General features: G+C 45.0%; 1 protein-coding gene across 1 annotated transcript; it reads right to left on the reverse strand.

Annotated features, from left to right (window-relative positions):
* Positions 1–11,133: 11,133 nt before the first annotated feature.
* Positions 11,134–15,006, reverse strand: rce1a (Ras converting CAAX endopeptidase 1a). Its single transcript, XM_069671998.1, has 8 exons — positions 14,773–15,006; positions 13,880–13,982; positions 13,109–13,192; positions 12,910–12,988; positions 12,656–12,823; positions 12,405–12,476; positions 12,269–12,331; positions 11,134–11,822 (listed from the first exon to the last, which is right to left on the reverse strand). Exons 1-8 carry the CDS (start codon positions 14,940–14,942, stop codon positions 11,593–11,595), a joined length of 969 nt encoding a protein of 322 aa, XP_069528099.1. The 5' UTR covers positions 14,943–15,006; the 3' UTR covers positions 11,134–11,592.
* Positions 15,007–16,228: the final 1,222 nt, after the last annotated feature.

Consider the following 16,228-nt stretch of genomic DNA (forward strand, 5'->3'; position numbering starts at 1 on the left):
GCTGATTTAATTATGTGTAATTAAATCAGTTTGTATCTGTGAGAGAGGTCATTATACACACACAGACACACACAGCGTAGCCGTCATAACGCTTCAGGAACACACAGCACAGTGGATTCAAATAAAACCTGTTGGCTGTTTCACACACGACCTGAACCAGAGGTCAAAGGTCAAAGGTCCAATAGGACTGCCTGCCCACAGAGCAGACTATCTGTTTCTACTCCGTAACACAGAGCAGTTTCTCTGAGGGTCTTATTTTTTGCCAAGGATGGCTTTCTGAGCTGATTTGATGGTCAGAGGTCAAACGTCACTATGACCTCATGATCATCGTTTTCATTGAACTGTTACTATGGTGATAACTTTATTCCCATGAAGTCTAAAGTACACAAATATGGATAAAAATCAGAGTCTGTACAGACAGGAAGTGAAACCTGCAGAGGGTGAGGCGTCAGGTCCCTCTTTGTTAAAGTGCTGCTTCAGAGCTCCATGTTTGGACTTCACTGGTATTAAACACATTAATAATGTACATGTTGTACCGCAGGTCAGTTCTGAGAAGTAGAGTTATATTAAGTTGACCTCTTTTATAGGCCTAGTTGTTATAATTTTGTAGTTGTTAAAGTTTTCTCAAAACTCCTGCTGTCTTGTGCCTTGCTGCCTGGTCCCTAACACTGTTGAAGAATCACACGTTCATAAATCACACAGTTCATGTAACGCATCATAGTGTTGAATCGTGTATCCTGACAGACACATGCAGAGGAGGCGTTAGATTACAGGTTAAACAGCTTTTCAGCCGCACACAGAACAGAACCACAACTGAGCCAGAAGCCTCCAATCTGACGGAGCCTGTAATACGCTCTGTACCAGAGCTCCAGAGGTTAGACAGAGCCCACAAACAGGACTCTGGTCTCTGCAGGGCTGTGGAGTGAGTGGGTGGGGGTTCTGGATCGGATCCAATTGGTCTGTGGGAGAACTGTGGGACATGTTAACCATGAAGGACCCCGGGGAGGTCCACTCATTAAATCTTTAGACCGTCCAATCAGAGTGTGCCCACCCCCTCCCCCATGGTGTTTGTGGAGGCAGAGTTCTGATGACGGACATCTGGAGCTGTAGTGATGGGGGGGGGGGGGGGGAGCTGTGTCTTTCTGTAAACACACAAGAAAACCATCAAACAAACTCAAGTGGTTCAGTAATCACTGATTAATTACAACAAATCCTCCAGAAGGGGGAAGTACTAATACTTCATTACTATACTCTAGTTTTCAGGTATCTGTACTTTGACTGAGTTTATTTATATATATATATCTGACAACTTTATACTTTATACTGTGAGGACGTTTCAGGGCCTGGACTTTTCAGTGTGACTGCAGGACACTACTTACAGCAGGATGTATACTTTACACAAGTATCTGTACACACGCTTTACACGAGTATCTGCACGTACGCTTTACACGGGTATCTGTATGTGTACTTTACACAAGTATCTGCACGTACGCTTTACACAGGTATCTGCACGTATGCTTTACACAAGTATCTGCATGTACGCTTTACACGAGTATCTGTACGTACGCTTTACACAAGTATCTGCACGTACACTTTACACAGGTATCTGCACGTACGCTTTACACGAGTATCTGCACGTACGCTTTACACGAGTATCTGTACGTACGCTTTACACAAGTATCTGCACGTACGCTTTACACGAGTATCTGTACGTACGTTTACACAAGTATCTGCACGTACGCTTTACACAAGTATCTGTACGTACGTTTACACGAGTATCTGCACGTATGCTTTACACAAGTATCTGTACGTACGCTTTACACGAGTATCTGTACGTACGCTTTACACGAGTATCTGTATGTACGCTTTACACGAGTATCTGTACGTACATTTACACGAGTATCTGCACGTACGCTTTACACAAGTATCTGCATGTACGCTTTACACGGGTATCTGTACGTGTACTTTACACAAGTATCTGCACGTACGCTTTACACAGGTATCTGCACGTACGCTTTACACGAGTATCTGTACACACGCTTTACACGAGTATCTGCACGTACGCTTTACACAAGTATCTGCATGTACGCTTTACACGGGTATCTGTACGTGTACTTTACACAAGTATCTGCACGTACGCTTTACACAGGTATCTGCACGTACGCTTTACACGAGTATCTGTACGTACGCTTTACACGAGTATCTGTACGTACGCTTTACACGAGTATCTGTACGTGTACTTTACACAAGTATCTGCACGTGCGCTTTACACGAGTATCTGTACGTACGCTTTACACGGGTATCTGTACGTGTACTTTACACAAGTATCTGCACGTACGCTTTACACGAGTATCTGTACGTACGCTTTACACGAGTATCTGTACGTGTACTTTACACAGGTATCTGCACGTACGCTTTACACGAGTATCTGTACGTACGCTTTACACGGGTATCTGTACGTGTACTTTACACAAGTATCTGCACGTACGCTTTACACAGGTATCTGCACGTACGCTTTACACAAGTATCTGCAGGTACACTTTACACAGGTATCTGTACGTACGCTTTACACGAGTATCTGTACGTACGCTTTACACAAGTATCTGCACGTACACTTTACACAGGTATCTGCACGTACGCTTTACACGAGTATCTGCACGTACGCTTTACACGAGTATCTGTACGTACGTTTACACAAGTATCTGCATGTACGCTTTACACGAGTATCTGTACGTACGCTTTACACGAGTATCTGTACGTACGCTTTACACGAGTATCTGTACGTACGTTTACACAAGTATCTGTACGTACGTTTACACGAGTATCTGTACGTACGTTTACACGAGTATCTGTACGTACGCTTTACACGAGTATCTGTACGTATGTTTACACGAGTATCTGTACGTACGTTTACACGAGTATCTGTACGTACGCTTTACACGAGTATCTGTACGTACGTTTACACGAGTATCTGTACGTACGTTTACACGAGTATCTGTACGTACGCTTTACACGAGTATCTGTACGTACGTTTACACGAGTATCTGTACGTACGCTTTACACGAGTATCTGTACGTGTACTTTACACGAGTATCTGCACGTACGCTTTACACGAGTATCTGTACGTACGTTTACACGAGTATCTGTACGTACGTTTACACGAGTATCTGTACGTGTACTTTACACAGGTATCTGTACGTACGTTTACACGAGTATCTGTACGTGTACTTTACACAGGTATCTGTACGTACGTTTACACACGTATCTGTATGTGTACTTTACACAGGTATCTGTTTTTGTCTCTGGACATTCGAATCTGTGAGTTGTATTCAAAATATTTCTGGGTTGACTTGTCCTGCCCTGAGAATGTTCTCACGCTCCAACTGATCCATCCCAGAATACAACAGGAAGCAGGGGGTTAGACCGGAGGGGGGGGTCAGCAGAGGGGTGTGTTTTTAAAGGACACAGTAATTCAGAGCCATATATGTCTGTGTTACACTGTTTGCGTGTGTGTGTTTTCTCAGCAGCAGGGTATTTTTATCTGACTGAGCTCAGATTTAAAAATACACAAAACATCAAACTTTAAGTGAACCTCAGAGACTTTTTACATCATCCACTTCATCATCCTCTTCATCCTCTTCATCACCATCCTCTTTATGGGGCCGGCTGTGGCTCAGTGGTAGAGTCGGTCGTCTTTCAATCTGAAGGTCGGAGGTTTGATCCCCACAATTGTCCTTGGGTGAGACACTGAACCCCATAGTGGCGTAGCCAACAGGTATGAATGTGATGACTGACTGACAGTTAAACACTTAACGTAGCAGCCTCTGCCATCAGTGTGTGAATGTGTGTGTGAATGTGACATGTGGTGTAAAAGCAGCTTTGAGTGGTCGCAAAGACTAGAAAAGCGCTACAGAAGTACAGTCCATCCATTTACCATTTACCATCATCATCATCACCTTCATTCACCAGGACAGGCTGACAGTAAAGCAGCAGGGTGTTTGTGTGAAACATGTAAAGCACAGAGTGTACCTGAACGCCTCGGGGCTCCACACTGTTAAATGCGCTCAGACTGTTAAACAAACACGTGGGGGGTAAATCATCCGCAGTTTAACGGAGCAGAATAATTACAGAGAGACGTTCCTGTGTTCTGTCTCACACAGAGCTTCTTCCTGTGTGGCCCTCCAGCACTGTTATATTTACTGTCTGCTCAGAGGAGCACAGTGAAGGCTGCACACTCACACACTTTAACAAGCTAGCGTCTGATGGTCTCCGAGTCGAGGAGCAGATCAGCAGGAAGCATTACAAATACTGATGCTGTGTGTAACTGACACGAAGGCAAGTTCTCACACTTCATAATCTACAGGCCTGTAATGTTAAACAGCCAGGAGCTACATGCTAACATCTGAATGCTACATGCTCAGAATGAAAATGCTAACAATGCTATCATGATCAGTGTGCAGCTAGAGTTTGACTTCGTTCCTGCTGGACTGTTGGAACAGGTGATCGATCTGTGCAGTCTCTGTCAGGACGTTACAGTCTGTGTTCAGCAACACACCAGGTGAGCTCTCTGACTTCACCTGCTCGTGTTCACAAAGAAGCCGATGCTGACTTACTGACCAGGTGCAACGCCGTGTTATGTTCGTCATGAGATGAGAGACATAAATTAAAGTTCCGTGTTATCGCCCGTACAAATGAGAGCTGCGAGCCGTGAGAGCGACGTCACACAGAGTTCACTCTGTGACGGAGTGTGACGGAGGTCATCATGTCTGAGTTTAATGAACCTGTAATAAAACACAAACATCAGACACTCTGCTGCGAGTGTCACTGTGCTCTGTGAAACATGCATCCATCATCTGAGCACTAACCCTGCTCTGGGTCGTGAGGGGCTGCAGCCGATTCCAGCTGAATGTGAGGATGACTTCGAACACAGCAGACGAACATGATGTGTTCACTGAAACACAGTGATGAACAGTTAAAGCTTCAGGGCTTCAGGTTTGGGGACTCCATGGCAACAGCAGCTGAGGTTTATGGGTGATGTAGTATTTAAGACGTCCTCGGTGGCAGATGGAGGATGCAGGATGAACCTTTATTATGGAAGACTTCCTGTCTGAAAGCAAGACACGACTCTTCCTCTCTACATGTGATTTTAATCCTCCTCAGCAGAAATCAGAGCATCAGAAACTACAGATATATCTCCTGTAAACATCTGAGATACAGCTGAATGTAATGATGATACTCACCAGGACCAGGGTCAGAGCTGTGACTCCATCAGTGCTTCACTGCTGCCTTACACGGAGCAGACGTCAGGCGATCGCCTCGTCCTCAGCGCTGTGAGGCCAGAGACAGTGTTTGTGTTGCTCAGTCAAACTCTGAAAAGAAAGTACCCTCAGTACTACTGAGGTCAGTGCTGTCCAAACAACAGCACTTTATTTTGAAAGGTTCCCAAAGTTTCACAGACAGGTCAGGATGAACTCAGAGTGTGAAGGGTGAAGGGGCGGCTCCTCCTCGCTGCGCCTGCAGACAAGAGAGCTAACCTGTCAGGCAGGACTCAGGCATGTAGCCTGTCAGGCAGAGCTGAGGCTGTAAGATGTTCACACAGAGATAACTGAACTCAGGTACAAACCATCCTCTCTCTTATCATCTTCATAACTCCTGCTGATGAAGAGGCGGCAGGTCCTTTATGTGGAGGACTTTTATTTTGAAGGTGCCATGTTGTAGACAGACAAAGATCCTGAGGTAAATCCACATCAGCCTCTCAGAGAGAGTGATGCAGAGATATCGGAGACGACAGGTGGACCACACGGTGACCCTAACCCTGTCTTCACTATATTTAGTTGCATATTTGAAGATGATGACTGAACAGAGGAAGGGGACACTCTGGACTTGGACCGTCCCACGGGAGGTGAACGTCGGTAAATCAGAGCCAGGATCTCTGTTAAATCTTCCATCATTGTCCACATGCTGCTCCACTTCAGGACGTTCAGTCTGTGGATTCAGTTTCACTGTGGGAGGATGCTGAGTGAAGTCTGCTCTCTGTGTTTATGTGCTCAGCTCCTCCTGAGATCACTGGAATTACACATTTTAGATCCTGGGCCACCAAAGATTAAGAGTTAACAGTCGGAGCAGCAGGAATCCAGCAGAGGAACTTCCTGTTAGGAAGACGCTCGACCCAGAGCAGCGGGTCGAGGTCGTCTGTACATACCAGAGCACAGATTCTCTCTAAATCTAATTATCATGAATGTAAATACGTTTACCTTCAGCTCAGAGGGGGGAGGCTGCAGGGACAAGGGTGAAAGGTCACATCACACTTTCTAAACCACTTTACCGTGTTATTCCAGGAGCTGCTCAACTCTGCTGATGCTCCCGACACCGCAGTCTGCCAATATGACTGTGAGTATCTGTAATGAAGTGTCATCTATCATCAGGCCTTCACACTTTCAGGATTCTTTCAGGAATTGGTAATCAAAGAAGAACGTTGTGTTACTAAGTGTCTACTTTTGCGTATCACATGACTTCACTACATGAGCTTCATCAAATGTACACCAAACTAAAGCCCGGAGTTCCCAAACTCACTCTGACTCATCCTATTAAAGATAAATCAGATCCACATTGTGTTTCTAGCCTGCGTTCTCTGTTCCCACCCACAGCTCCTCACCATGAATCCAGAGGAGGAGGAGGAGGAGTCTATTCCAAGCAGGCAGGAATTCCTTCAGCATATTTCCATCCTGCAGAGAGAAGTCATGGCTTTAAAAACATAAACAAGGTCGTGTGAATGTTGACGAACCTCCTGCCCTCCTTTAACGAAACTGTGACCTGAGAGAAGAATAAACGTTCTTTATCTCACACACACAGAGGAACATACCAGGAATGTTCCTCATGAATCTCCACAAGTTGATACAGCAGAGTATTTAGTATGTTCTACAGTGTTCAGTATGTTCTACAGTATGTTCTACAGAGTGTTCAGTGTGTTCTACAGAGTGTTCAGTGTGTTCTACAGAGTGTTCAGTATGTTCTACAGTATGTTCTACAGAGTGTTCAGTGTGTTCTACAGAGTGTTCAGTGTGTTCTACAGTGTTCAGTATGTTCTACAGAGTGTCCAGTATGTTCTACAGTGTTCAGTATGTTCTACAGTATGTTCTACAGAGTGTTCAGTGTGTTCTACAGAGTGTTCAGTATGTTCTACAGAGTGTCCAGTGTGTTCTACAGAGTGTCCAGTGTGTTCTACAGTGTTCAGTATGTTCTACAGAGTGCCCAGTGTGTTCTACAGTGTTCAGTATGTTCTACAGAGTGTCCAGTGTGTTCTACAGTGTTCAGTATGTTCTACAGAGTGTTCAGTATGTTCTACAGAGTGTTCAGAGTGTTTTACGGAGTGTCCAGTATGTTCTACAGTGTTCAGTATGTTCTACAGAGTGCCCAGTGTGTTCTACAGTGTTCAGTATGTTCTACAGAGTGTCCAGTGTGTTCTACAGTGTTCAGTATGTTCTACAGAGTGTTCAGTATGTTCTACAGAGTATTCAGAGTGTTTTACGGAGTGTTCAGTATGTTCTACGGAGTGTTCAGTATGTTCTACGGAGTGTTCAGTATGTTCTACAGAGTGCCCAGTGTGTTCTACAGAGTGCCCAGTATGTTCTACAGAGTGTTCAGTATGTTCTACGGAGTGTTCAGTATGTTCTACAGAGTGCCCAGTATGTTCTACAGAGTGCCCAGTGTGTTCTACAGAGTGTTCAGTATGTTTTACAGAGTGTTCAGTATGTTCTACGGAGTGTTCAGTATGTTCTACAGAGTGCCCAGTGTGTTCTACAGAGTGTTCAGTATGTTCTACAGAGTGCCCAGTATGTTCTACAGAGTGTTCAGTATGTTCTACGGAGTGTTCAGTATGTTCTACAGAGTGCCCAGTATGTTCTACAGAGTGCCCAGTGTGTTCTACAGAGTGTTCAGTGTGTTCTACGGAGTGTTCAGTATGTTCTACGGAGTGTTCAGTATGTTCTACAGAGTGTTCAGTGTGTTCTACAGAGTGTTCAGTATGTTCTACAGAGTGTTCAGTATGTTCTACAGAGTGTTCAGTATGTTCTACAGTGTTCAGTGTGTTCTACAGTGTTCAGTATGTTCTACAGAGTGTTCAGTATGTTCTACAGAGTGCCCAGTGTGTTCTAAAGTGTTCAATATGTTCTACAGAGGGGGTGGCCAACCCTGCTCCTGGAGAGCTACCTTCCTGCATGGTTTAGGTTTCTCTGCACTCTAACACACCTGATTCTAATGTTTCGCTCGTTACCGATCCCCTGAGACGCTTCAGTTGGTTGATAACGAGCAGATCATTCAGATCAGGTGTGTTAGAGTGCAGAGAAACCTAAAACATGTAGGAAGGTAGCTCTCCAGGAGCATGGTTGGCCACCCCTGTTCTACAGTGTTCACTGTGTTAGTGGAGAGGATGATGATGGATGACAGATAGGATGATGGGGGATGTAGTTTATCATGGTCGTTTTTTAATCTCTTGTTTTTATTCTTTAGTCTTACTCTCCTGTCATTCAGACTGTGGCTCAGCTATCTTTACATTTACATGTATAAATACACGTTATATTAGCTGGTACATTATCCTGGGAGTTGTAGTTTATGTTCAGAAATGTTTTTGTTGAACTTTGTTAATGACAAAAAAAGAAAAAATCTGTTTATTAAACATTGAGGAACAAAATGATAAATAGATTATGTTTGTTTTTATTACAGACTTGAGATCTGAAGTCAGGTCACTCATTTGTCAGCTGTCAATCAAAAGTCTCATTTCTCGAGCCCTTACAACCTTACAGAAGATAAATGTTACTCAGAAGGGTCCCTGGCTTTACATTATATGCTAAGCTAGGCTAATCATGGCCTGATTCCCAATGAAACTCTTTTAAAGATGTCGTAAATCAATGCAGCATAAGCAGATATTATTTTTTAATCCACATTTTTCCCCCCTGTGGTGCCTACATAACCCATAATTCATCTTGGCATCTTAGCTGCTGACAGTATAAATCCCATGAAGACGAGCAGAGACAGAGCGACTGTAGAAAGAGTTTATTTACAGACATTCTGCAGATTCAAAGAGTCAGTAAAAGATTGTCGTAATAAAACACGCTTATACTCCAACATGTGACTGAGTGAGGATAAATTCATGCTCACATCTGTGACTGTTTCTGTCTCCAAAATAGATCTGATGAGAAAATATAGAGCTCAATATAAACATCTGATTCACTGAACATCTCAACACGTGAAATTATTCTTCTTCTCTGGTGTGAAATATTAAAATAACAGAGCAGCTGTTCAGCAAAAATACACTCTGCTGCTCTGTGTGTGTGTGTGTGTGTGTGTGTGTGTGTTATTAAAGATGTGCAGCTTCTGCACTTCTCTCAGCAAACACTGATGTGCCTCTGGTGGAAAAGAAGAAGTGGTTTTATTTTACAGCAAAAAGTTTCACCTCAAATTGTGATGCTGCAGATCACAGAGTCTGAGAGAAGACATGGGGAGTGTGAGGAGGTGAGGAGGTGCAGAGAGAGAGAGAGGACAGCCCAACATGGAGAGAGAGAGAGAGAGAGAGAGAGAGAGAGAGAGAGGACAGCCCAACATGTAGAGAGAGAGAGAGAGAGAGAGAGGACAGCCCAACATGTAGAGAGAGAGAGAGAGAGAGAGAGGACAGCCCAACATGTAGAGAGAGAGAGAGAGAGAGAGAGAGGAGACGCAGACACGTCTCTCTGCACAAATAAATAAAGTGTTTGACAGTTTGAGCAGAGGACTGAACAGAGGACATGTCAGACTGAGGCTTCTTCACAGGTTAACAGAGAACATGAAGCAGCTCAGCACACAGTCACTAACAGCATGTGGATGATGCATCTTCAGTGTTTCACACAGGGTTAAAGATGATCTTATTCTGCAGGCTGAAATCACCAGAAACAGCTGGAGGTGTGAATGTGCCTCAGCGTCTGGGATTTCCACTGGCTCATCCGTCTGCTCTGTTCATCAGCCTCTCTGACACAGAGCTGTGACGCCCCCTGCTGACAGGCTCAGGTAAATACAGGTAAACTCTTCTGAATAATCTAACTGTCCATCACAATGCAGACACACAGCTGAGCCCGTTTCCTCCTGCTTCTACATGTTCACACGTCGGCTTATTGCTGAAGACTGAAGCAGCTCACGTCTTCTTCTTCTTCACAGTTTGACTTTAGCTTCAAGTGTTGGAGTTCTTTCAGTGAGATAACTGATAAGAGCGGATAATGACTGATAATGAGTTCAACCAGAGGACGGAGAGGCGAAGTGTGGGTCTGATGAAGAGAGGAGCGTCTGTCAGTCACTCTCACAACATTAAATAAGTTTAACCCTGAAGGTCCCTCTGCTGAACGACGACCAACTCAACGACAAAGTATCCAATCGGTCAGACAGGAGCAGACAGGAGTAAAGAGGAGCAAAGAGGAGTAAAGAGGAGCAGACAGGAGTAAAGAGGAGCAGACAGGAGTAAAGAGGAACAGACAGGAGTAATGAGGAGTAAAGAGGAGTAAGTACAAACAGGAGTAAGGTTAACTCTATCTATCCACCTCCACCATCAGACCAACCTGTAACATCAGCTGACTGGTTTTAAGCTATAGACTGCAGCGGACAGTTAGCACGTGGCTAACCCGTTAGCAGATCAAAGTGAACACTGACTGACTCAGCAGTTTGAAACCATCAGAGCATCAGTCTGTTCTCACCGTCTGAAGGGGGGAACTCTCACACAGAAGAGGCAGTAGAAGCTTACACGCCGTCTGTGTGAACGTCTCGACGCTACGAGCTGCTCACACCTGCTGAGTGACCTCAGATATTAAGCCGTGTTATCAATCAGCTGATCAACGTTCATCAACGTCCTGTCTCTGTGTGAAACGTAAATTCCACATCACCTGACGACATGCTATTTAAGCTGCAAGTTGTCCGCTCTCTCTCTGCTCTGTCGTTGCCGTCGCTGCCCTGCACCACACTGCGCTCTTACTTTCAGCCCCACCACCACCCCAGCATTCACCTGCAGGACCCGAATATCATGAGGGCGGAGCCGAGACGCCCAACACAAGCTCTGTTCTGCTGCTGCAGGAAACATTTCAGACTGTAACAACGCGCGTCGTCTGACTGAACTTTATTATTACTGTTAGAAAAGCTGAAAAAACAAGAACAAAGGAACAACAAAGCAGAACGGTTACAAAGGTCACAGCTGCTCGTGGAGACGTCATCCTCAGCTGATGATACTGACCTCTGACCTTTGACCTCAGACTGTCCTGACCCCCCTCTCCTGTGTGAGAGCATCAGCTGATGAACATGTCCTGTTACATCACCACAGACCCCCGGCTGCATGCACCTGATCTCACCTGTCTGTCCGCACTGACAGGCCCCGTGGACACACCTGAAGACTAACTCCTCCTCCTCTTCATCAGAGGAACACCTGACCTGTAACTCCTCCTCCTCTTCATCAGAGGAACACCTGACCTGTAACTCCTCCTCCTCTTCATCAGAGGAACACCTGACCTGTAACTCCTCCTCCTCTTCATCAGAGGAACACCTGGCCTGTAACTCCTCCTCTTGATTAGAGAAAGCAGCCAATCAGGAGCGGCAGATGGCACTGGGGGAGGGGGCAAGGGTGCAGACCGGAGTGGGGAGGCCGTAGAAGGAGGGGTCAGTGAAAGGGAAGAGGAAGAGGAGGAAGAGGAGGACTCCCAGCAGGTAACAGGAGAGGACGGAGAGGCGGTGAGGATGATCCAACGCCGCGCTGATGGCGGGAAAACCCATGTAGTTACAGAAGGAGTGACACAGAACCGGACCCATCAGGTGACCTGCAACACAGGAACCATTCACACAAGAGAAGACCAGTATGTAACCAGTACAGATCAGGGAACCAGGACCATCCAGGTCACACATTCAGGTAGACAGGCTCAGCTTGTTAGGTGTCTGACAACATCACACCTTTGTGTTACACTTACTCCTTTGTTTCCACAGTATTTGATAAAGGCCTTTTGTGTACATAGAAAAAGTTTTAGATCTTTGAGTTCCGCTCATGAAAAATGGGAGCAAAAACAAAATGTTGTGTTTATATTTTTGTTCCGTGTAAACACATTCAGTTTACATGTAGAGAGACAGTCACAGAGGAGCGTAGAAGTTATTATAAGATGTTTTTTCTGCTGATCTGAAATATGATCCGATCTGAGACTCATAAACCGTGACACGACTCGAACAGTGAGTCATTTAAAGGACCGTGCACAAGTTTTAGGCAGCTGCTCACCTGTCCTGATGAAGATGAATGCCGTGTAGGCTCCAAACACAGCGGTGTAGGAGAACTGGAACACTGAAGAACCAGAGAAACATCATCAGCTGATTCTTACAGCAAATAAGCACATCATCTACACACCTGAGCTCACCTGCAGACAGGAAGATCCCTGACAGCGTCCCCTGTCTGAACCTCAGCAGCTCGATCACATGATGGAAGTGAGCTGAAACAGAGAAGTTGTCCTCATCAGTGCGTGTCCTTCACACCGTCAGAGACACAAAACAGGAACGTCACATGTTCTAAAGTCACCTCCACCGCTGTGATGAGACGGTGACATCATGACTGTACTTCAGTCGCACCTGTAAGGAGGGTCACCTGGAGACAGCGTGTGTCTGAACTCACCGACTCCAAAGAAGAGCGGGCAGGTGAAGATGGCGGTGGAGGGTCCGGCACAGGGGACCAGCATGGGCAGCATGCAGGCCCTGAACACCAGCTCCTCTGTGAGCGGGGCCACCACCTGGTTCCTCAACCAGCGCATGTCACTGACACACAGGCTCCAGAACCACGGGTCTGCAGAACACAGAACACGCAGAACATCAGGTTATTACAACCAGGACAAACAGAACCACGGGTCTGCAGAACACAGTTCTTCTCACCGAAGGCGACCCGGATCCCGTCCATGAAGGTCCAGGGACAGTCCATGGCCAGCTGCATGAGGGGGCCCAGAAACAGAACCTGAAACAAAGAACCACCGACAGGATCAGAACGGTTCTAAGTAAAGACAGGAGGCCGATCAGATCCACATTTAATTAAAGAAACAAGAGTAACATTATAGTCATCACATCCAGATCTTACCATCGTGAGCAGCAGAGGAAGAACGATGGCAGGAATGAGACCTTCAAACCGGATCCCCATGAGAGCCAGAAACGACGGGCCGGTCTGACACACACACACACACACACACACACACACACACACACACACACACACACACACACACACACACACACACTTTAATTAACGGCTCTTAACTTGGCTGAAATTTCAACATCATGATGCAGATTAGTAACAAGTCAAAATAAAGCTTTGTCAGGTCAAGTTTGTTGAGCGGAGGTCGGATCGATCGCGTCAGGGAATTTATCTCAAGCTGAATTTTAGATCTAGAACAGTCTGGAGACTGAATTTCCCAGAGGGAGTCATCCCAAAGGGATCAATAAAGTTGAGTCTAAGTCTAAGTCTAAGTCTAAGATTGTTAGCTGTTAGCTGTTAGCTGTTAGCATGCAGATGTCTGTTTATCAAGATTAATAAGAAGCTAAATCATCATCAGATGACGCTGATGGGAGCCGGGATGTCATTACGGTGGATTACGTTCCTCCTCTTTTGCTGTCCACAGGGACTGTTTTTCCTGCATGCGCCGCAGCCTGCTGATCAATATTACTCGGACTACAAGCGTACTACAAATGGAAACCAGAACACTTGCCGTCCCTAAAATCCACATCCCTGCCTACAGATTCGACATTTCTATGTGGTGTCTGTAAAGCACTGGTAATCTGGATTTTGTTGGAACAGAAACAGACACAGATATGTGTGTGTGTGTGTGTGTGTGTGTGTGTGTGTGTGACTCACTCTGACTCCTGTGAACTCTCTCCACACCCACACAAACAGAGGAGACAGACCCGACACGATCAGAACGCTGGTGAACCGTCGCTTTATCACTGTGGGGTGATCCCTGAAAACACAACAGTTCATCATCATCATCACCTTCATCATCATCATCATCATCATCACCACCTTCAACATCTTCATCATCATCATCATCATCATCAGCACAGAGGACCGGGGACACAACTCATTCTGTCACAGCAGTGATCTACAGCAGACACAAACTCTCCTCCCCTCTCAGTCTGACTGAAATGAACTTCCCTGAAGCCCGAACACGACGGACACAAAACACATGATCTAAAGACTTCCTACAAATACAGACAGACATGAACAAGGTCTCTAGCTCTGAGCTTCTCCTGAATATGTTTCTGTTTCAGATCATTTAAACGTTGTTTTTTCATCCTCACAATCACACACAGTTATACAGGTAAACAATCACACACAGGTAAACAAGTAAACAATCACACACATCAATACAAGTAAACAATCACACACAGTTAGACAAGTAAACAATCACACACATCAATACAGGTAAACAATCACACACATCAATACAAGTAAACAATCACACACAGTTATACAGGTAAACAATCACACACATCAATACAGGTAAACAATCACACACATCAATACAAGTAAACAATCACACACAGGTAAACAAGTAAACAATCACACACATCAATACAAGTAAACAATCACACACAGTTATACAGGTAAACAATCACACACATCAATACAGGTAAACAATAACACACACCAGTAAACAATCACACACAGTAATCAGGTAAATAACACACATTAAGCATCAATAACACCTGGTTGTTCTCATAGAGTTACAGTTAGTGTTACAGTGTTACCTGGGCAGGTGACTCCTCCACACGTACAGACTCCCCACGTAGGAGCACGCGAGCAGCAGGCAGGACAGCACGGACACGCAGCACAGACCCTCCGGAGGGACGAAGCCTCCGTGTTTCTGCTCCTCCGAGAGGAGGTGCTGTGATGAAGATAGATCTTCCTCCTCCGTCATGACGTCGTGCAGGTAAGACTCACACTAACAGCAGGGGGGCAGAGAGGGGACCGCGCGACCAGGTAACAGCATCAGACCCCCACCAACATCACTAACAACCTGTCTGTGAGATCTTTATTCAATAACAGCTAACGGTGCTAGCAGAGCGAGCTGCTGCGGCGCTGGATAACCACGTCATCAGATGGCGTCTTTCTTCTTCTTCTGCAGTTGTTTTTCTTGTTGCGTCATTAGCGCCATCTTGCGGAGAAACCGATGCGTTCATTGTTTTTCATGTCCTTTGTTCGGTTTGTTCCCTGATATTTTTCAATACCTCTGATACTGACCATTAAATGCTTCACTCTAATCTCCCTAGTTTAGTCTAGTGTCAGTCTTTACAATACAGTTATAACGTTTTTATTAATTATGTTATAAATGGGGTATTTATATTTATGTTTTTCTGTATGGCTGTAAATTACTAAAGTAACAGCAACATCACTGTCACAGATATTATAAAAAACATCTTATTAACACTTCAGCAGATAAACAGCTGCTGTATGCTGTAGACTAACTTTCATTACACACAAGAACACCATGATCTGCTTCATTTCCAGACCGAGAACATACAGAGAACATCAAATTGAATGTGTAGCTCAGAATCAGAATGCCTTTATTGTCATTGCATCGTTAAAACCATACAATGAAATCTGGAGTGCTGCCTCAGGCATTCACACCGTAATAAATAACAGATCATGAATAAAGAGTGTAAGCATGAAGCTGCCCAACATATGATAAATGGGAGTCACAGGGAATCTGTACTGTTTAACTGGGAGTGAAGATAGAGCTTAGGGTGCAGAGAGGGAATCAAACAGAATTCTCTGTACAACTCGTTTTTAGCTTTTATTTTAAGGTAAAGTTCTTACATAATGCTTTAACACGGACAAGGTAGTATAACCTGTAAAGCTCTTTTACTCTCATGTGGGCGGGGCAGGGATAAACACCAACCAACCTGGCAACCCAGAGCTGATCATATCAATATCATCTCAGTGAATGATTTATTAATCAATAGTGAACACTGGTATTTAATGTGAAGGAGGTCTTAAAGTGATCTCTGAGGGGAGGAGGAGGAGCACCAGGAGGAGGTGGAGGATGTAGGAAGAGGAGGAAAGGGAGGACGAGGAGGAGGAGGAGGAGGGTGAATTAGACTCCTAGAGATGAGAGCACCTCCCTCTTGCTGTATGTGATGCGTTTAGTTTCAATCCATCAGACTCAGAATCTCAGATTTACCAGCACCACTTAAAGGCAACACG

Source organism: Semicossyphus pulcher, unplaced genomic scaffold, assembly GCF_022749685.1.
Source record: "Semicossyphus pulcher isolate SPU_LCO1_2020_fin unplaced genomic scaffold, fSemPul1.0.p SCAF_21, whole genome shotgun sequence".
Classification (NCBI taxonomy): Eukaryota; Metazoa; Chordata; class Actinopteri; order Labriformes; family Labridae; genus Semicossyphus; species Semicossyphus pulcher.

Bases quoted from the DNA above. Each gene is read 5' to 3' on its own strand.
- rce1a (XM_069671998.1), bottom strand. From the start codon at position 14,942: ATGACGGAGGAGGAAGATCTATCTTCATCACAGCACCTCCTCTCGGAG. The intron at 12,332-12,404 runs GTGAGCTCAGGT...CTGGTTCTTCAG, and splicing joins AGGGATCTTCCTGTCTGCAG to TGTTCCAGTTCTCCTACACC. The intron at 11,823-12,268 runs GTGAGCAGCTGC...CCTGTGTTGCAG, and splicing joins ATTCATCTTCATCAGGACAG to GTCACCTGATGGGTCCGGTT.